The 21573-nt window shown below is 40.6% G+C and overlaps 1 protein-coding gene across 2 annotated transcripts in view; it reads right to left on the reverse strand.

The window, feature by feature from the left end:
- Positions 1-21573, reverse strand: part of WDR3 (WD repeat domain 3) — a 30413-nt gene that overhangs the window by 2147 nt on the left and 6693 nt on the right. For both annotated transcript variants that reach the window (XM_028102082.2, XM_028102083.2), the window contains exons 4-25: positions 21402-21520; positions 19485-19563; positions 18279-18374; positions 17258-17371; positions 16960-17061; positions 16410-16507; positions 15408-15515; positions 14655-14885; positions 12300-12393; positions 10152-10253; positions 8677-8762; positions 8366-8501; positions 7585-7641; positions 6491-6591; positions 6174-6285; positions 5898-6032; positions 5588-5638; positions 4326-4391; positions 3723-3815; positions 3242-3289; positions 2333-2376; positions 546-674 (exon numbers count right to left, since the gene is read on the reverse strand). In XM_028102082.2, the coding sequence (XP_027957883.1) occupies positions 546-674; positions 2333-2376; positions 3242-3289; positions 3723-3815; positions 4326-4391; positions 5588-5638; positions 5898-6032; positions 6174-6285; positions 6491-6591; positions 7585-7641; positions 8366-8501; positions 8677-8762; positions 10152-10253; positions 12300-12393; positions 14655-14885; positions 15408-15515; positions 16410-16507; positions 16960-17061; positions 17258-17371; positions 18279-18374; positions 19485-19563; positions 21402-21520 (2201 nt within the window). The remainder of the gene's footprint in view (positions 1-545; positions 675-2332; positions 2377-3241; positions 3290-3722; positions 3816-4325; positions 4392-5587; positions 5639-5897; positions 6033-6173; positions 6286-6490; positions 6592-7584; positions 7642-8365; positions 8502-8676; positions 8763-10151; positions 10254-12299; positions 12394-14654; positions 14886-15407; positions 15516-16409; positions 16508-16959; positions 17062-17257; positions 17372-18278; positions 18375-19484; positions 19564-21401; positions 21521-21573) is intronic.

Below are 21573 nucleotides of genomic sequence, written 5' to 3' on the forward strand. Positions count from 1 at the left end.
TATAAATATATTCTTCTCAATTACACACTAAGAGGAATTGTTCATATTTAAGAATAATCCAATAAACATATTTTCTTCGTTTCTTCCTTCCCTCCCTGTATGCCCTTACTTTTCCATTCGTTTCTATAGAGACCTGGAAAAGTAAAGGCACCATTCCTTACGATGCTGTTATGAGGACAAAACTAAATCATTTTGCTTACACAGTTAAAAAGACACAACAAATGAGGCCAATTGGCCATTCAGTAATGGGCTCTCAGCAAACAGACAAGGATCAGAGCTACTGCAACCTGGAGACCCATGCTTACGCAAGTGTCCCCAAGCGATGCTCTATCTTGTGACTTAAAGAGGTGGGCCATCACTCTCCTTGTGTAAGGACAAGACTGATTCCGCAGGATAACAATTTATGTCCCACAACAACGAAATCCTGTAACTCTCTCAGTCTGAAACATCAGATTTCTTAATCCCAGAGCGTTGATACCATTAGTTCAAGTAGCACCAGAGCAGTTAGGCGGAGCAGACACAGTATTCTTTGGAAAGGATGTTACCTGAGCAGAAAGAAGAGGCACCTACACAGAAGTTCAATATCAGAGCCCAGCTGGATGAATTCATTAAAGAGCTTAAGGATGTCCGGGACATAAGAAAAAGGTAGCACAAGCAGAGACTCTTCCAGCTCACTGAAGAAGAAGAGAATAAGCATTAAAAATGTCACATTTCTCAACATGCTCAATTTTTAAATCTTTTACTATTTTTTTCCTCCTGCTTTTATATTTGAATAGATCTTACCCATTCAGGGTTAAATTAACTATTCATCTATATTCTGGACGGTTCCCTCTTTTCAATATTTTTTTTATATTTAATATTTTAATCAATTTGATGCATTCTGGTCCATGGCATGATAGGAGAATCCAATTTTTTTTTTTTTGAGAAATAATTTCTCCAGAGTCTTTTGTTGAATATTCCATCTTTATATGATACTTCTTTTTGCCATACATTGAGACATATGAGACTCTGTTTCAGGGCTTTCTAGTCTGTTTTAATGATTGATTCTAACAACAATCCCGTAGTGTTTTAGTTTTGTTAATTTTATAGCTTTTTAATTTAGGAGGATAGCTCTCTCTTGTTTTCTTCTGGTTTGTTTTATTTTTCTTGAACTAGTTCTAGCATCATTTCATCAACTCCAATTCCAAATCTCAAGAGGTTTTCAACTGGGCTCACAAACCTATGAACTAGTTTAAAAAAAAAAAAAAAAAAAAAAACAAAACCTAAATCTTTAGAACATAGAATCTTCCTTTCTAGGAATGTACAACACTTCCATTAATTTAAATTTTGATTTACATTTCTCCAGGGAAGTGTCAGATCCTCAGATAGTGTATTTATTTCTTGTTGTAAGGGACAGATTTAGAGATTAAGAAAAGTTATTAAAATAACTTTTAAGTAGGTAAAATTCATAAAATCCAAGGGTAAATCACAAAGAAACATTATTTTAAAAAAATGTATGACAAAAGATACAAAAATTCTTAAAAACCAGTAAGAAACTACTGAACAGTATAAGAAAGGAAAAGTAACTAAAAATTCACAAAAAAACCCACAAATGGCCAACAAATATAAAATTTGTTTCATTAATAATCGAAAGAAATTAAAATAATATAATACCACCTTTTGCCTCCGAACCTGGCAAAAGAATTTTTTAAAGCCTGGTCAAAACCACTATAAACTTTCTGGAAAGTAATTCAGCAACACAGACCTTTAAAAAATTCATGCCCACTGATAATTATTGTTATGCTATGACAAAGATTCCTATGTAAAGGTGTTCACTGAAGCAGTACTGATTAACAGCAAAAAAACAAAAGCAAATCCAATAGTAATTATCCATACAATGGAATGTTTTGACATAATTCAACGCATGTATTTTTGAAGAATATTTGTAACTTGAGCAAATACTCAGGAAATATTCTGTGAAAAAGAAAAGGATATAAAATTATATACATAGAATTCCAATTGTGTATGTACACAGAAAATAAGCCAAAGGAAACACATAACCAAAAAAGGTTACCAGTTGGTACTTGTGACTGATGATTTCATTACCTATAATATAAAGTAGGACTACCCTTCATTTGTCTCTAAAAGCATCTCCCTTCATACTTTAGGAGGAGCCTCCTAGTTCTGCTTCAGAAAGACATTATAATATACTATTTTCCACCAAAATGTTGACATAATTAAACCTATAAGGAAAATAACCATCAATTATAACTGCTGTTTATCTCATGGCCAGACAAGCATTCGATAAATGCTGTTAGCTGACAAATTATACTCACTGTACACTGGGACTCACCTCGACTTGATTCCTTTAAAAATCTCCAACACATAAGCTGAAGGCTATAAAGGAAGCAAATAACAGCCTTAGTGATATTCTAGGTTGGTTTCTACTGGAGATCTGTAATTCCCATCTAAAAACCAGGTATCTCACTCAGAGGAGAAACAGTATTCTAGGATGGCAATATACATGCATGGCTTAGAGTTTGTCCCATGTGGGTACACAGTCCAGCTCCACCACTTCCCAACTCTGTTCCCTTCTATCCGTGAGTCAGGCTAATTTCCCATCTGTAAAATGAGGCTACACTGACTCACATGATGACCATGATGAATGACACGTGTGAGTAAAGTACTAAGTAACTGGAGACTGCTACATAAGCATACATTTCTCTCTCTGTCCTCCTTTATCTGACTGATTTACGTCAACTTTTCCTCCAAAGACCTCAATTTCAAAGTTCATTTAGATGAAGAGAATCTTCAGAGGGCTTTGGATACTGAACATAAATAAGCACTAGAAAATAAGAGAATGCGGGACGTCTGGGTGGCTCAGTCCACTAAGCGTCTGCGTCGGGCTCAGGTCATTGGGATCGAGTCCCACATCGGGCTCCTTGCTCAGCGGGGAGCCTGCTTCTCCCTCCACCTCTCCCCCTGCTTGTGCTCTCTCGTTGACAAATAGATAAAATCTTAAAAAAAAAAAAAATATGAGAATGCCAATCCATTCCAACCAAAACAGATGACTTAGAAGTTATACTAAAATGGTCCTTTTGAAACGCTCAATACCCTAGAGGACAGGATGAGACTGTTAATGGCAAAGTTTTTCCCAATGCATCCAGCCTTAAATCATGCCTCTGCACTTCCTACTGTCCCTCTCTTGTCCCTGAAAGTAACCTTTGAGTAACCAAGGGGGACTGGTAGACACTCTACTTACAGAGATATTGCCATAAGCCATCAGGATGGGGTTGATGGGAAGAGGAACCTGTGAAGAAATCATTAGATCAAGTCATTATAAAACAAGACAGTGTTTGTCACAGGCAGTGCGACGACAGTACAGTTTTGAAAGAATATACAAGAAACATCAGGCCTTTTAATTTCCACAGTGCTAATGAGTTCAGGCAATTCTAGAATTTCTAGAATTCATCTAGAAACCTGCAACGGCTGTGGTGCATCCGAAACCCTACAGGAGCAGTTTCTGCCCATACGGTGAGCATGTCAGTCTGCAACTGTATTAAGACCCAGGTCCCCTCCTCACAGCCCCTCGACTCCTTCTTTCTAATATTTGAATTAGAAAAGACTCTATTACATTTATGTCATTTCCTGATCTGAGTCAGTAACTCCCACAGCAATGGTGTTCTTCTCAGGAATTCTATGGATACATGTTTCTCAGAGTGTAACTCCATGGACTATCTCACCTCTTTCCCTGCAGCTTTACAAATGGCTTTGTGTTCCTTCCTTTTTGCAGTCTCCTCTCGGTATAGCTCGACAGCCTCCATGATCCTCTCAGCCTACGTGGATGGTGACAAAGGAGAGAAGTCATCAACCATGTGTCCCAGCATCCTGGAACCCTACAATTGGAAGGCCTGACTAGCAAAGAACCAACTAGCTTGAATCGGTTTAATAAATGTGTGCCAAGAGAGTGCCAAACAGCATGTGGTAATGTCTCTTGGTGTTTCTTTTTCTATTTAATTTACAGGGAGGAGACGAAGCATCTTGGGTTCAGGTGAGGTCATTATGTATGTGCACACATGGAGTAGGGCAGCTCCCAGGACCTCTGAGGAGTGCTGCTTCCAAGGAGATCAAGCCTTCCTTTCTAGAAACCATGTGTCGATTCAACATGACTCCTGTCCTTGGTTACAAGGGAGGACAACAGAGGTTCTGAGCTCCATCTATGAATTTCATCAACTTTTGGCCATAAAAGGGCTACCCGGTTGATAAAAACTTTCACTAAAAAGTTGGGATCCTGCTTAAAAATGTACACATCTATACATATAGACACAGAATATATATCAACTTACTGCCTTGACCGTTTCAATAGTTTTCTTTCCGGTAAAGTAATTGTCACCTTGAGTCTCTCCTGGAACCTGCCAGAAACAAAGAGATCCTTGACAATATTGTTGACAGGCACTGAAGAACCAATAAATTAATCTTATATCCAGAAAAGAGCAGGCATCACTATGTTATAATACTATCATGGTGCTATCAACTACTATTAATGGAGTACTTAATAAGTGCCAGACACTATTAAGTATTTTATATTCATTATCATAAGAATATCCTACCCTCTATTATGCTAAGCGAAATAAGTCAATCAGAGAAAGACAAGTATCATATGATCTCACTGATATGAGGAATTTGAGAAACAAGACAGAGGATCACAGGGGAAGGGAGGAAAAAAATGAAACAAGATGAAACCAGAGAGGGAGACAAACCGTAAGAGACTCTTAATCTCAGGAAAGAAACTGAGGGTTGCTGGAGTGGTGGGGGGTGGGGGGGATGGAGGGGCCTGGGTGATGGGCATTGGGGAGGGTATGTGCTATGGTGAGCGCTGTGAATTGCGTAAGACTGATGAATCACAGACCTGTACCTCTGAAACAAATAATACGTTATATGCTAAAAAAAAAAAAAAAAGAAAAGAAAATAGTAGGAAGGGAAAAATGAAGGGGGAGAAATCGGAGGGGGAGACGAACCATTGAGACGATGGACTCTGAGAAACAAACTGAGGGTTCTAGAGGGGAGGGGGTGGGGGGATGGGTTAGCCTGGTGATGGGTATTAAAGAGGGCATGTACTACGTGGAGCACTGGGTGTTATGCACAAAGAATGAATCATGGAACACTACATCAAAAACTAATGATGTAATGTATGGTGATGAACATAACATAATAAAATAAAATTAATAAAAAAAAAAGGATTACTCACTGAAAAAAAAAAAGGAAAAAAAGAAAAAGAATATCCCACCCTCTGAAAGTATAAAGAGAATGCCCAATTTCCAAAATTTTTTGATTCTTATTTTTGTTCTATGATTCTCTGAAGCCTCCTTAAAAAAGAAAAAGCCAGAATGACAAACATCCAATACCAAATCTGGTCAGTCATTTGTCCCACAAAATCAGGACATACAATTGAATCAAACAGGACTACACAGATTGCTTTCCACATCAGCTGGTGATAACTCTGGCATCTGGCCCCAATTCTAATTCTATTAGAAATTCTTGAAATTAAAGTAAATTCCAATAAGATAATTACAGGGCTCAATCTCAGGGTCCCCCAGAATTTACTTACTACAGGTTGGTCTTCTTTGGCCACACTCTCCTCATATTCTGCTTCCCTTTGCTGCCAAGAGACAGATACAAATTAATCTGGAAGAACCACGGTCTCTACATGAAGTAAAAGGAGACAGTGAAAAGCTGTGTCTTTCAAAATGCTATCCCCTAACGGCATCTGTCTCTGTGTGGCTGCTGAAATGGTTGATGGGGGTGTTGGAAACCTCTTCTGGAGGTGCCTGGACGTGCACTGGATGAGGGGTGGCCGCACTAGACAGAATTAGACACCCACCCACCAGCACATTCTGTAACCAAGCCTGAGTCCTTACCATCTCCCTTTCTTCCTCAAGAATAAGAGGCTCCCTTGTTCTCTCCCAAAGTCTCAGGGATTTGTCATGCGACGATGACACAACATAGTCTCCACTGGGGCTTACGGCCAAGCACCAGATTTCCTGGTGGTGCCCCTGGAGAAAGAAGACACAAAAAGAGAAACCCTGAGAAGGAACACCTTATTCCTTGGCCGAAACCTGCTCTGAGTGGAAGATCAACACTTGATCTTAAAAGGAGTTCTGAATACTGAGCAAGCAAAGCAGGCAAGAGGTCACCTCCAGAGTCTGAATGTGTTCAAATTTGTCCGCATCCCACTGCTTAATCTTATGGTCCTTCCCAGCGGTGAAGAAGAGGTGGGACTTGGGCACAAACCGTAGGTACATCACACTGAAAAGTGAGAAAAGTGATCAAATGTCATCCAATTCCACACTAGTGAAGAGCCTCATGCACAGTTTTGAAGAGCTAGTTCTAGCATGCCTGGTTATTTACATTTTAGAATTTTATATTTATGACTGTCTGAATAGACACAGACACTCAAGGGAAATGATATGTACAGGACTCAAAGGGACGTCTTTGAAAAGACTGCACCTACCTGTCATCGTGTGCAAAGAGAGACTTGTGGCAGTCCCCAAAGTCCATACCCCAGATTTTCACGTTCCTGTCAGCAGAGCCTGTTGCTATTAGTGCTCCATCCTACGAGGAAGAGAAGGGAACCATTACTTTACCTGATTATCAGAAACTCTACATTTAGATAAAGCAAGACTAACCCATTTCTTTCAGAAACATTAAAATCAATACAAATTTCATCTCTATCAAGAGCAGCTATTTATTTGCTTTAACCTAAGATTTCCTTAAAAAGCTTGTTGAGTGAAAGCACGAAGTCTGTGGCTCCAAAGTTTTCGTACTGCTACAGGGTGGTACTGTGCCTTGATGTCTGTTACCTATTTACTTCCTTGAACAGGAAGAAAAATCGCTCATCTCTGTCATAGGATTTGGGGGAAGAGGGAAGGAGGAGGAAAGAAAAGTCTGGAAAAGAACCTACTAGAATGTTTTATCCCATGTTCTCTCTTTTATCTTTCCTATGTCAATACCTCATTCAAATAGTTGTCAGCATAACAAGACCACCGGAAATACCTTGTGCCGCCCACTTACTGTTAATGTACTGATCACAGATGGCCAGAGTATGCAGTCCTTTCACACAGATTCCCACTCTTATCCATAACTAGACATTGCAAAAATATCATTTTGGTCAAGGAACTAACAGTATAGATATAATGCAAAATACTGTAAATGTCCAAATGTGAAGCCAAGTTCCATCTTCTTCACCGGCATTATCTTTCAGAACAAAGGGGGATGCCTTCTTTAAAGTCTTTGGTATTTTAGGGTGGTCTACCAATCATAGTATTTTAGATAACAAAATACTATCTGGGGAATCCACAACAGGGTGTTAGCTGTAAGGATTAACTCAGATATTTTGAACATATTCTGACAGCACTGAAGTAATTTATATATAGAAAAAAATACACACACACACACACACACACGAGGTACAATTACAATATACATTATCTTATGGCTTTTTGGGGAGAAAGATATACAACAGGATGAAAAAATACTCTAAAATGAAGATAACAAGCCAAGAACAAAGAAAGTGCTTGTTACTAAGACACTTTAAGTTTTACTTACATAAGAAATGTCCATGCATATAACAGGCAGTTTGTGTCCATAGAGTGAAAGAAAAAACTAAATATTAAAAAAAAAAAAAAAAAAGAATGTAAATAATTCACGTCTGCCTATAAGATACAGGCATTGTTTGTTACATGTGGATCTAAAGTAGAACTTTAGGATACAATCCTAAACACTGTTCTGGATTGCTTCCTATTTATATTTTCAAGGAAGACAAACCACTGAAGGCAACTTGTACCCGTGTCCAGCACACGGAGCCCTCATGCACTTGCCCCGACACTGCACCGTGGAGGAGCCAGTGCCCCAGAAGCCTACTACCTCAGTCAGACTAGGCCACAGGGACGTCCTCTGCATCTCTTAGCTGCGAAGACTCTGGGCACTCGCTTCCCAACAATGTTCCCAGGCCTGCTGCAGTCCTCCCGACTCTGGGCCTAGGGCCCAGTAATCTGTAATTTTTAAAAGCAAGCCAAATGATCCTGATGTCCAGCCAAGTGTGGAATCCCTGCCCAGGACATGCAGCAATTCTCTGCAATTACTGGCGGCAACAGGATGTGCTATCTACAGATTTTCTGAGCTTATGAAATACAACTTGCTTTAAGCAAAATTTATGAACCAAAGGGTTCTGTAAAAATCCTAGCTTTCCTAGTACACCTACAGTGTTTTGATTCACACATACATCTTTAGAAACATACCACTGCTGGGCACAGTCAAGGTCACTTTCCAGGCTCAACCCACGGTCAGTGAGAAAGACAGAAACTATTCCCAGGCATAATCACTGTACCTTTAAAGTGTCAACATAGAAAATTTTCACAGTACAGTCCAGCAAAGACACAGCCAACAGTTTTTGGTTGGGAGAATAACTGACACATAGGACGTCTTCATCTAGTTGCAAGGTTCGGGTTTGCTTCACAGAAAGTCTAGCATGACGGAAAGCATGAAATAAATAAATAAATAAATGAGGGCTCTACACAGGCAGACAAAAATTCCAAAAACTCTCTGGAGCGTAACAGAAATACACACGTCAAAAGCCCGTTCAGTGGTTCCCCATTCTCCCTCCAAAAAAAAGACACAAATTAAAAAATGTCTACTCACCTCTTCTGGGTACTGTTTTCATCTTTTACCAACTCAAAATCCCAGAACTTGACAGATTTATCTGCACCACCTGTCACAAAGCCACGCTGAAAAGCCAATGACATTGCAATTAAGAAACATTTTATTACAGAAACTTTGGTAAGAAGTTATACATCAAAATTGTATAAAAGACCATTTTTACTTAACAGCATGGGAGAAGAATTAAGAAAAATGTGGTTCCTTCCTAACCCCTTCCACTGCTCTTTTGGGGCTGCTGCCACAGACCTTATTCAAAAATTTCTAGCAGGGGCTAATGTAGACAGATGGTAACTAGTGTCAAGTTCTAGTTATACTTTCATTCAGCATCAGGAAGTCTCTGAACATTGTAGGGTTTCTTGCTCCACCTGAGAAAGCACCAGTCAAAGAATTTGCTATTAAGTAATAAAATGGTTTGACAAATATACACAGACTGGATCATGAAAATAAGTTTATTCAAAGTATTTACCTCAGTAGGGTATAAATTTATTCCTGCAATGTCCCTACTTAAAATATGTTTGAAACTGTTTCCCAGTATCAAGAAATTAGTCCCATCACATTGTAGTATTAAAGTATATAGAACATGGGTCAGAAAACTAGACCCCAAGTGTTTATTCTGCCATTTGAGATTAGTAACATAGAAAAGAACCCACCGATGACCTTTAGTGTTGCTGTAATGACAAAGACTATAGTTTAGCTTATAAAACCATTAAGCAAATAATAAATGACATGATGGATGTAAAAATACTTTGCAGAAAGAGAATCCTCTACAAATGCAAGATGTTACTACTATTTAAATTTTAAAGCTGTTTTGATCTGACCCCAAATGGCATAACCCACCCTGAATTTCATATTCAATTTTTGCCAAAAATGGTATCTACTTTCAATGGATGAAGGTTTGCCACTATTGAGAAGATTCAAATGAACGGGCCACAGTCTCTTATTATTGTCCAAAAAAATACCTCAAAATGTTCTGGGCAACAGCACCAGGACTAGAGTTAAGTATACAGTTCTCCAAGGTGACCCCTCTGAAGGGAAGCACCCCGTTACTGACTTGAAAGGGCTGGTATATTTGCTATCAACACTAGACTTATATAGTCATAGACGTATAGACTAAAAGGGGAATAGAAAAGTCTACTCTATCCTCTGCATTTTGTTGCCCAAGGAAATATTCCCTCTTAGGAAGGTAGCACAAACCATTGGTGAAAACTCACAAGGGTAAGCAATCGGATGTCATGCAGCTGATGATCAAGAGCAGCTGAATGAGAATTCATTTGATAATGATAGCTATTCGTATTATCAGGCACATGATACGCCATCATATAGGAAATCTAAAGATTAGACAAGAAGCAGACTTTCTTTAAAGAAACACCGAAGAAATCTTTGTTGGGCAGCAGTAAAACCTGATGTAAGAAACTGGGAAGTACTCAAATCCAGATCATAACATCTGGTTTCGTTACCTGATCTGGAGAGAGAGACAAGGACCATAAAGCTCCATCATGTGCGTCTATTGTCTCCAGCAGATTTCCTGAGGCCAAGTCATAAAGCTGCAGCTTTCCCGTCTGAGGAGGACACAAAATGAGCACAGCTCCAACTAGCACACCCACAACCTCCAAGACTCACGCCTACGCAGTTCAGGAAAGATCTCACAGCCAAGCAGCGACCATGTGGCTCACGGTTTAGCACATGGATCCCACAGTCCCTGCTCTGTGCCTCCTATCTGAATAACCACTGATGTGCTGGGTTAACTCTGGCAGGGTTGCTCGGCGGCACGATGACGGAACGGGGCAACCTGGCAGTCCTGGCCTCTTGTCACATTCACTGGTTCTCCAACTTCACAAGGGAAATAGCTTGGCCAGAGGCAAATCAGGAGAGACACAACAGCAACAACACCTAAAAACCTTTCAAGCTTAATCAAGTTTAAATGGTAACTGGCTTAACTAACTCTTCCCCATCTAGTTTTGGTTTCCTCCTCTAGAATACCCTGACAATGAGAAATAGGTATCTACCTACGATGCTAGGGAGGGCAATGGACTTAAAACAAAAAACAAAAAACCCGCAAAAGCTTAGAAGACAATGAGCCACGCTTCCTGCTTAGAACTTGGCTAATGAAAAATAAAAAAGAATAGAAAATTTAAAAACTAAAAAAATAAAATAAAATAAAATAAATTTTAAAAATAAAATAAATAAAAATAAAAATAACATGATCACATACACACAGCGGCAAAGCCTGCTCTATGATGGGCTTCTGCACATGGGGTGGCAAGAGTGTAAGGAAGACCTGAGTTCCAGGGCTGCCTCTTTCAGACTCTGTGACTGTTGCTGAATTCACCTCCAAGAGCCTGTTTTCTCATCTGTAAAATGGGATTTACAGCACCAGCTTCTCAAAGTGGTTTGTGGGCATTAAATGAGATCATGTACATTAACAGAGGAATGTACATGACTCGCGTGAGACTGGGCTGGGGTCTGCGGATTGCACTTTAACCATACAGGTAGACTTCAAAGATAGTCACAAAAAGCTCTCCTAACAAAAACAACAGAGGGGACATTTGTTGAAAGAATGAATGAAAAACGAGAGAAACTTGTAATTAGAATTTAATGTTCATTCCCTGACAGTGACCCTAAAATCTCTCTGGCTTATTTTACACTTTTAGCTGGGCAAAAAAATACCCATTGTGATACACAGGTTTTCTAATAAAACAACTGTGCACATACAGCACGAGTTTAGAGGGGCGACAATGACAAATCCTTGCAAAGCACTTCTCAAAGTATTCCAAAGACCTTATTCCATTTTATTCTCACTGCTACTCCTAACTACCAGTACTTCTGCTCCCGGCTCTTATTTACTTGTTATTTGCTGCGAGCCAGTTTTTGTGCTAAGTGCTTTCCATAGGGTGAGAAAGGTTGTTTACCTCATTTTACATGAGAAAACGAAGGCGTACAGGGGGCAAGTAACTTGCCCAAATTTCTCACACTCAGTGAGTGGAAAATCTAGAATTCAAGCCTAGGCCTATGTAGTGCAAAAGCCACTGTCAAAAAGCACTTGTTGTCACCCTATTATATAGATAAGAAAACATACTAAAAGAAGTTTCAGGACTTGCAGCAATTTATCCATTCTAAAATGGGGAGAATCTGGATCCAAATTCAAGTCTGCTTATTCCCACACATTTATCTCCCACTCTGACTGGCAACTGGGAATGAGGACTAGTCAGTCTGTCTTTACTGAATGCTTCTAGCTGCCCAAGCCGGACAATAGGCACTTCGTATATTTCACCATTAGTCTTGTCAAAACACAACTACATATGTGTTTGTGAAGAGATGCACAAAAGGCCGACCACCAAAACAGGAATGGACAGTTATCTCAAGGTCATGATTGTAATTTCCTTCCTCACAATCTGACATAAGGTTTGCTTTTTTTAAAAACACAAATAAAGAAAATACAACTTAAAAGAAAACCCCTCAAGAAAGGGCAACAAACTACCCACCTTCTCACATTACCCAGCTCTCATTCATTTCCAATATGCAGAAATAGGAAACAGAGTTCTCAAACAACTTTAAGAATATTGAGTAGAAAAACCTCCAAAATCCAAGAAAAAGCCTCAGTTTACCTTTGTTCCTATGACCACCTGCCTATCACCAGGTACGAAGAACGAGCACAGCGCGTATTCGCAGGTCATCGTGCGGATACACTGTAATGTGGCCCTGTGAGAAAGAACGAATAAAGAACCGCATGTTAAGAGAACCTGCTCCCCTGTCTTAGAGGTCAGCATGTTCGTTCAGTACACATCTCACCACATAGAGCTCGGCTCAAACCCAATTATAGTCAAGAGAGAAAAATTTAAATGGCACTTTTTTTTTTCTTTTGGTAGGGGCCGCCTAATCCTAAGGAACAGAGATTATATAAAAGCAGGGCAAAAAAAAAAAAAAAGCATCTGCTGGGCTCAATGTGCCACCATAAAGAAGTAATCGAGCCCACAGGATTGCAAGTCGAATTAGCCTATTATTAAATATCTCTACGAGTTCATTTTATTGGACGATAAACATTCATCCCTTCAACAGATATATATCAAATGCCCACTTCATTCAACACTTACTGAATGCCAGATGTGATTCTAGGCGCTAGAGGTTTAACAGTGAGTTAAACAGAAATGACCCTGACATTCTTTAGGAGCAAGGCAAACACATTACTGGTCTATCAGATGACAGCAGGTGCTGTGGACAAACAACACTGGGGGAAGCGGAGGAAGAGGGTCAGGGTGGTAGAAGGTTCCAGGCACAAAGAACAGGTGTGTAATCACCACAGCAGGGACATGCTCTTGCTGTGTTTAAGGGATGAGAAAAGGCCAGTGGGCTCTAGCACAGCAGAAGGGGAAGGGGGTCAGAGGTGAGGTGTGTGAGCACTTTGGCTTCCAGGCAGGGTGAGGTGGATCTACTGGGAGTGACACTTCCATTATGAAGATGACGCTGGCGGCTGTGTGGAGAACAGACTACAAGGGGGCACGCAGCGGGGAGACCCACCAGGAAGCTATCTCGACAACAAGAACGGTGAGAAGCAATGGCGGACGGGAGCTGGGGATGGCAGCACAGGTGAGGACACGTGCTGGATGCTGGCTAAGTTCTGAAGCTGCAGCTGACGGGATCTGCTAGTGACCTGGACCTAGGATATGAGAGAATGACCACAGCATCTAGGGGAGTACAACTGGAAGGAAGTAATTACTTTCGAAGACGGGGAAGAGCTACAGGTGGGAGATGGTGGGAGAAAGAAGACCACAAGCTTGGTTTGGGCCATATGAAAAATGGAGATGCCCAATGAGACAGCCGGGTGGTGATACAAACAAAAGACTTGGACGTAAGGGTCTGGTGTGCAGGGAGCGGCTAAGGCTAGAGAAAGAAATGTATGCATCGTCAGCATAGAGAAAGCTGCAGAAAGTGAGTGTAGAAAAGGTCCAAAGACTCTGCCCTGAAGTACTCCAACACTCAGGGGTCAGAGGGGAAGAAGGACCCAGCACAGACACAGGGAACGGCCAGCAGAGGAAGAGGACGTAATGAGAGTCAAAGTGCTTCCAAGGGGAGAAAGGAACCCATTCCAGGGGAGGCCGTCACATGAAGCTTACGGGTCACTGGATTCAGAAACATGAAGATCCCTGATGAGGTGACAGGAGCTGCTATGGTGAAAAGGTGGGGAAAGGCCTGATGGGAGACGGATGAAGACAGAACAGAGAAAAGAAATCAGAGGATGGGATGTAACCAGAGAGACTGAGGAGACAGGGCTATTACTTCTTTTCAGATGGGAGGTATTAGAGCATACCTGCATGCTGACGGGAATGATCCAACAGAGCAGAAATGTTAAAGACACAGGGGGAGGACACTGTTAGCAGGGGAGCAGAGAAAGAGCCACAGGTACAGGTTGTGGTCAACGTTGATTAGGAGCACCAACACAGGGACAGGAGGAAAAATGGACTACATGGGTATACACGTATATACATGCTGAGTTGGCAGGTGTGCCGGGAGCACATGAACGTTTTCTAGATGATTCCATTTTTCAGTGAATTAGGAAGCAAGGTCACCAGCTTGAAGGTGCTAGAGGTTTTTGGGGCTTGAGGAGAGAAGAGGTGTGGAATAGTCATCTAGGAAAGGAATGGAAAATTAAAATAAAAATACTGGACAGCACTAAGAGCCTATTAGAATTCAAGGAGTAGGCAGCCTGTTTGTGTGTTTTCTCTACCCAAGGACGGTGACAAACCTCAGACATGGAATAAGCTTGCGTTTATTTTTTGCACCAAATTTTAAAAAGCAACCTTTCCAACTCTAAACTCCACAGGCCCACAGTCAAGATACATTCTTGATGGAACGGTATGTAGGGCCTTAAGAGACTAACAACTAACCATCAAGAGTACTAGAACCTCATTTGCAGGAAAGAAAACATGACTGGATAAAAGTATGGAGAGCACCATTTCACAAACCTGTTCCATATTTTCACGGAATCTGCCGCGGCTGAAAGGACAGCAATGTTGTCGGAGCTGAAAGACAGGGTCCGCACATCACTGCGATGACCCCCGATGGTGATTCTGCTCGTCCTGACAGGCTGAGGAGCAGGCGTGGATGGGTGCAGCGAATATGACTCCACCAAGTTGTTCTGCAGCAGGAAGACTGCCTTCAACTCTCCTTGAGGTGAATGAATCAAGTCAAAGGATCTGTGTGAGAAAATAATTCATAAATGTTCTAGCCACCATCTTCACTCACAAGGTTAACTGTTTCTAGTAGAAAGGCTTCACAGCGTCCTCCATCTATGTGATGTTTGAGCAAGTATAAAGAATTTTACAAAAAGTGCTCTGTGTCTTGGGACGGTAGTTGAGTATGGGTTTTTAACTCAAGAAAACCTGGGCTGAGATACTGGATCTGACATGTATCTTGCTTTTATGTAAGTAATTTTTATACATGACCTTAAATCCTTTTGGAGCATGGGGTACACATTTTTCTTTTTAATTGGCAGCAGGAAAGAAGATTAAACAAATAGAAAGTTATTATAATAAAACAAATATGAGATGATGAATAAGCGGGTCTATGGTGAGGGCAGGTATCCCATGATCACTGTTTCCAAATATGTAATTCCTCTAGACTGCTTACAATGAGCATGAAAAAACCAATACAACTTTGTAGCTTACTATTTCTACAATATTGCTCTCGGGTAATTCAGATACTACACTTTTACTCACTTGATTTTGGCAGAAGTTTTGATATTAGTCACCCGTTGGATTTCATCTTGCAGAGTCATTTCGACATTGACTTCAAGGTCTTCGTCCTCCCCTTTGGAAGAATTTAATCTGGCGGGGGGGGGGGGAGAACAATGACTTTTCTAGAAGAAGCTTTGCTATTACGCGAGTCACATTATGGCTCCAAGACCAACAACCTGTGTAATCCTGGGAGAGTCACTTAACAAAGGAGTACCATGAGAATTATATAATCCAGTGTTATGGACAAATGCTTTGTGAACTACAGTGTCATAAAATTTTATTCCATTTAATCAGTACGCTCAATAAGTGGATTCTGAAGGCAACAGCCCATAAAATTTCCTGGGGCAAGTAAGTCTTTGTAATTCAAACTATGCCAATGAAATGTACCTGGTTAACTTTTCTAACTTCAGGACTTTTTAGAAGATCCATTAAGCTGCACTTACAAGTCCAACTATGTCAATAAACCAGAGGTCTCACAAGGTTTGCCAAGGTGACTTTTTCTTTGAGCCTTGATAAATTTCAACAAAGAAATCGAGGAACCGATTTCTTTGGTTATTATAAAAACCTATTCCAAGGTGATGTTGCCCCCAAATGCCAGTTCTATAGTCCTTCTCCTCACAGGCCCCAAGGGCAGCATTATGCAACCCAGCTTCCTTGTGTATGAGTTGCTGTCAGTGAAGGTAACTGCTGGCCTAAGAACTAAATCATTCAGAAGCTATTTTTTAAAAATCTGTATGGCCTTTCTAGTTCTACGTGGCTCTGAGTTCACGACTCAGGAACATGCTAGTTACGAAGCTGTACTAAAGAGCAGAAATATAAAACATGGATTCCCGGCACTCCAAACAACTTCTCTACCTTTTAACAGCAATTGCTAACAGAGTAATCGCTTCCTTAAAGAAGCCATAGTTTTTCTATCAGTACTACGTGGCTTACCCAAGATACTTTATTAATAGTAAATATTAAAAAAAAATAAAAGCAACACACTTTGCTTTCTTTCTAGCTTTCTTCATCTTCTTATCCATTTTCTTCTGAATTTCTCCTTTGGAAAGGATGCAGAACACTTCTAGCACAGAATCGGTTCCCTAAAAGGTGAAACTTGATGTGAGTCCAGGAAAGGTAATTTGTAAAATAGCTTTTTCTCGGTAAGACCTAAACAATAATGTTCCTTTTTCTTCCCTTACTGGTCGTATTACCTCGGACAGCTTCCTCCCTCCGGGACTGCTGTCTAATGTGTAAAGTGGGAATACCACCTCCTACTCACAGCATTGCTCCGAAGACTAAATAAGAAGCTGGCTAATGCTTTTAAACTGCTCAGAAAAGCATGCATTTAATGCTTGCTAATTAATAAGAACAATAATAGTAACTATTACTGTGTTATGCTAATAGAAGCTAGGGATTATAGGTCTACACGGCAGCACATAATGAATTGTTAACAAGACTGGGGGAAAATTAATCTCTACACTGCATATAAAACAAGCACCAGTCTCTGAAAGGAACAGCCCCGTCCCTGCCTTCTCCAACAAATGGTACTCACGTGGCAAGCTAGAATCCTGCCTGTCCTGTCGACCGCAAGGTTCACAACTCTGTCCCTTCCTTCCCGCATGATGGAACCAGCTTTTCTGCATGTAAGGATGCGCTATGGAAGAAGCAAGGGAGAAGACCAAAGTAAAATGCAAGTTCTGTCACACCTCTGAAAAGGTACGATTCTAAAGAGATGCAGGGGACAAAGATATTCCCAAAAATGACGATAACTGTGAGTTTTTAAATTAAAAACTCTCCAATTCTCGCTTTCCCCATGACACAACACAAATGAAGATAAGAAAAACAATTACATCCTCTGGAGTTTCATCTGTCTCTGGGTTGCCATCCTCAGGCTCATGTGTGTCCTGTATTCCAGGGGAAGACCCTTTGCTTTTCTTGGGCTCTGGTTCTTCTAAGTCTTCCACCTGTTTAATAAAAATGGGAAAACAGAAGCTGAAATAATGTGTCCCCCGAAGTGTCTCTTAACCCTAATGACTTAGAAACCTGTTCTTATGGCCATGAATAAGTGCTCTCTTTGGTCAAACCTCTTCAGTGGTAGGACACTTAACCAGAGCATGATAAAAAAGACTACGGCAAATACAAACAAAACAGTATTCACTATACTATCTCTGGTAACTTTCCGAAAAATACGGACTACGGCTTAGTAACCTAGTAATTTAAACTGAGGTGAAAAAATGATGACTGATTCTTCATTAACTTTAAAACTTTCTTATGTGAAAGAGCTACCATATTCTAGAGGAAAGATGCCAGTCTGGCACACAGAAGTACAAAGGCAATCCAGACATGAAGAAAGGATAAAGACTAGCCTACTATAGTAGAACCCACCCGAACAGCTACTGAACACAACGCTACACACCTAACTCCAGCTAAACCTGCAGTCCATAAACTTTCTTCCACACAAAATCTTTGAGGATCTGAGACAGTTACAAATCTCAGAACATATGTTTATACACACACACAAATTTTACACAGAATTTTGTCTGAGGGGAAAGGGTCACAGATAACCTGAAGTCCATCCATGGACACCCAAAGGTCCAGGAACTCTGGGCTAAGAACCCCACAAACTAAAACATTAGCATCACCAGAAGGTGTAAGCCTAAAACTGTCCTTCCTCAAGCTCAAATAAATGAGGGCAACTGAGCTAACAATGAAGAAAAAAATTCTGATTAAGTTTGAAAATTCCTTCTAGTATTATGGAAGTACTCAATAATTACAGCTAATTCAAAATTCAATGGGCCTGTGACACTGCTAAAACATGGCATTGCCCATGATCAAAAAAAAAAAAAAAAAAAGGCAAAACAAAACAATTACCTCCTGTAGATAGGCTATATCCCAAGCCCTCAGCTCACTGTCGGAAGCCCCAGTGATGAGTCGCTTGTCTTCTGACACCAGCACCAACCCCCACACCTACAGAGTATAAAAAGATTCAAATAGTATGATTTTTAAGAGACTCCAGGATATATGATGCGACATTCCAAAAATCTAAGTACACTGTCTGCAGTGAAATCTGTTTGACATTTGCACAGCCTCATATTAAGGTAACCCTTTCAAAATACAGTAAGAGAAATCTCGGAGTGCCTGGGTGGCTCAGTCGGTTCAACGTCTGCCTTCGGCTCAGGTCATGATCCCAGGGTTCTGGGATCGAGCCCCACGTTGGGCTCCCTGCTCAGCGGGGAGCCTGCTTCTCCTCTCTCTCTGCCTGCTGCTCCCCCTGCTTGTGCGCTCTTTATCAAATAAATAAATAAAATCTTAAAAAAAGAAAAAAGAGAGAGAAATCTCACTTTTGGAAAGAAAACATGGTCTGTGGTAGAACTGTTGATTATGCAGTAAACTAGAAGTTTCTCTGTAATTTCCTACCCTCAAATTTAGATAATGGCTGTTAAGCACAATTCCTAACTAGAACCCACTCAAATGATGATTTTAAGTCCGGTACTTCTTTGCTTTCAGCCATGCCCTGCAAATAAAAGGTACCCTATTGATGTCTATTGTATAATTTTCAGCCTCAAATATCTAAGAACAATGAAAGGAACAGTATTGTTGTGAATCAACAGTCCAAGAATAATTTGCTTTTCCTCGTCATTAATTAATGTTTTTGAGAGCCTGGTATGAACAAAGCAGGGAGGAGATGCAAAGATGTAAAATACTCCCTGATCGTCTACGTTCAGGTAACTATTATAATGACGATTTGCTGTTTACAGGTCACGGGGCCAAGCACTGTACATACAGTGTCATTAGGCCTCCCTATCATCAAAAAGGTGGACACATTATTTAAAAACAATGAAACTTATGTTCGTGGATTAGAAACTTCTCCAAGGCCAATTTCTACTAAATGCCAGGGTAGCCGTATCTGCTCCGACAGCTGGTGCTCGCTCCCTCCACCACTCCAGTCTCTGTCTCTCAAGACAGCACATGATGATTACTGTGAGCAGCAAAAGCTAAGGGCCACGAGAGGCCCAGGGAAGAAAACCATCTTTTTGCCTTGCCATTCTCTCCCTGGGCCCGTGACCCTACATGTACCTCAGTTCGGTGGCCAACCATCGTTTTAAAGCAGTGCTGGGTATCAAGGTCCCACCATTTCACCATGGTATCTTTCCCACTAAAAAAAGAAACAGGAGAAAAATCTTATTAGAAAAAAAATCAGTAAATGGTAGGTCAAGGACTCATGTGTTGCCTTCAAAAAAATATACGTAGCAACAATGTCTAATGCTACCACTCTACCTCACCTTTTTTTAAGAATCCTAACTTTCCATTATCAGGTAGAAAATACAATGTTTCACCTGTAAGCACAGAAATAACTACGAATTCAGAGTGTCACGGAACACAGACGCTGACCTGTGGCTCATCATCACAGCACCCACATTCCCCCACTCTCTGACACAGAAATCTCTCACATCTCTTCTGCTCCCATCTTCCATGTCCAGCTGGTCTCCACATCCTAGAAACACCTCCTCTGTGAGGCCTTGACTCCTTCCAATCCATGTCTGCCCACGAACCTGAATTTAAGTTCTACTGCCTGAACTATTTTCATAGCTTCTCATCCGGTCTCTTTGTCCATTCCTGTGCCTTCATTACATCCAATAAACTATCAGATAATCTCTTTTTAAACTTCCACTAGCTCAAGGTTCTCTATAGAATCAAAATCAGGCTCTTTAGCACCATTTTCGAAACTTCTCATTCATTGGCTCTGAGTCTCTCTGCCAATGAGCTCTACTCCTCCCACCCCAAATGCCTCTCTCTTCCCTGCTTCTTCACTAATATAAACTGAATATAATCCTCCCTCATGACCAAACTGGAAAAAAAAAAAAAAAAACCCAAAAATATAAAGTCCTTCCTATACAATCCCACCTCACTGTGTTATTTCCTTTCTTTTACACAGTTGATCCTGTACGATGAGGGGGCTAGTGGCGCCAACTCCCTCACACCCAGTATAGTCAAAAATCCACATACACCTCTGACTCCCCCACAATAGCCTATTATTGACCAGAAGCCTTACCAGTAACATGAACAGTTCATTAACACCTATTTTGTATGTAACAGTCTCACAACAAAGTAATCTAAAGAAAATATTAAGAAAATCATAGCAGAAAACACATTTACAGTACTTTACTGGATTTACTGAAAAAATAAATAAACGCATACAAGAGGACTTGACCAATTCAACCCTGTTGTTCAAGGATCAACTGTTTCCTAAGCTAAATGTGTATATTCTTGTAGAACTTTGGTCATTCTCTCACAAAATCTGTGTTATCTAACACACCAATGTGCCATCCCACAGGAACTAACCCACCAATGGTATAGCATTCAGTGCTCCTTCACAACTGCTTCTGAATCATTACTAAAGTTCTTCCAGTTACTGCTGGCAAACCTTAGTATCCCAAACTTTCCTGGGTAGCCATTCCTTGGGACAGACAATTATTATATCAGGTTGAAACATATGAAATTGCTGATATTTGACCTATCATGTTTGACCTGCACAAATGGAAATTTCATATGGTTCAACCTAATAGATGTTCAGAAGGCCTACATATAGAGTATGTCTGTTCTCAAAAGGCAGGCAACTCAAACACTTGGTATTCACCTGTGCTCACTGCTCCACATTCTGTTTTCCCGACTTTCTCGGGATCCAGAAAGCAAACAGCTCATTCTATAAATGGCATGTCAAAGCTTAAGGACCGTGAAAAAGCTAATACCAGAGGATATTCATGACAAATCAGAAAAGAGAATTAAAAATGCTAGAAGTGACTCTATGGATACCTTCTAGGGTACTACTGGGGAGAAGAGGGAAGGAGAGAGGAAAGCAGAGGGCAGAAGAAGCTAACACATGAGCCTGAGGGTAGTACGGATGAATGAGGAAGGAATGACCCAAATTCTGTCTTTGAAACCCTCTCTGATGCATTTACATAGAAAAGAACTGGAAATGAAACTGTTATTTACCTAGTAACTAGCAGATTCTTTTCTCGTAGAAACAGTGCTTGTGTGATGGCGTCCTTGTGCCCCTTTAGACGGTAGAGGCCGCTTTCATTGATCACATCCCACACAATAGTATCTGTGTCCTAAAGGGATCAGATAATACAGACAAATTTTCTTTACCTCATCAGGCCTCGAC

The sequence above is a fragment of the Eumetopias jubatus genome, unplaced genomic scaffold (genome assembly GCF_037043125.1).
Source record: "Eumetopias jubatus isolate StellerSeaLion01/CBP00866 unplaced genomic scaffold, mEumJub1_p1.0 scaffold_4, whole genome shotgun sequence".
Taxonomy (NCBI): Eukaryota; Metazoa; Chordata; class Mammalia; order Carnivora; family Otariidae; genus Eumetopias; species Eumetopias jubatus.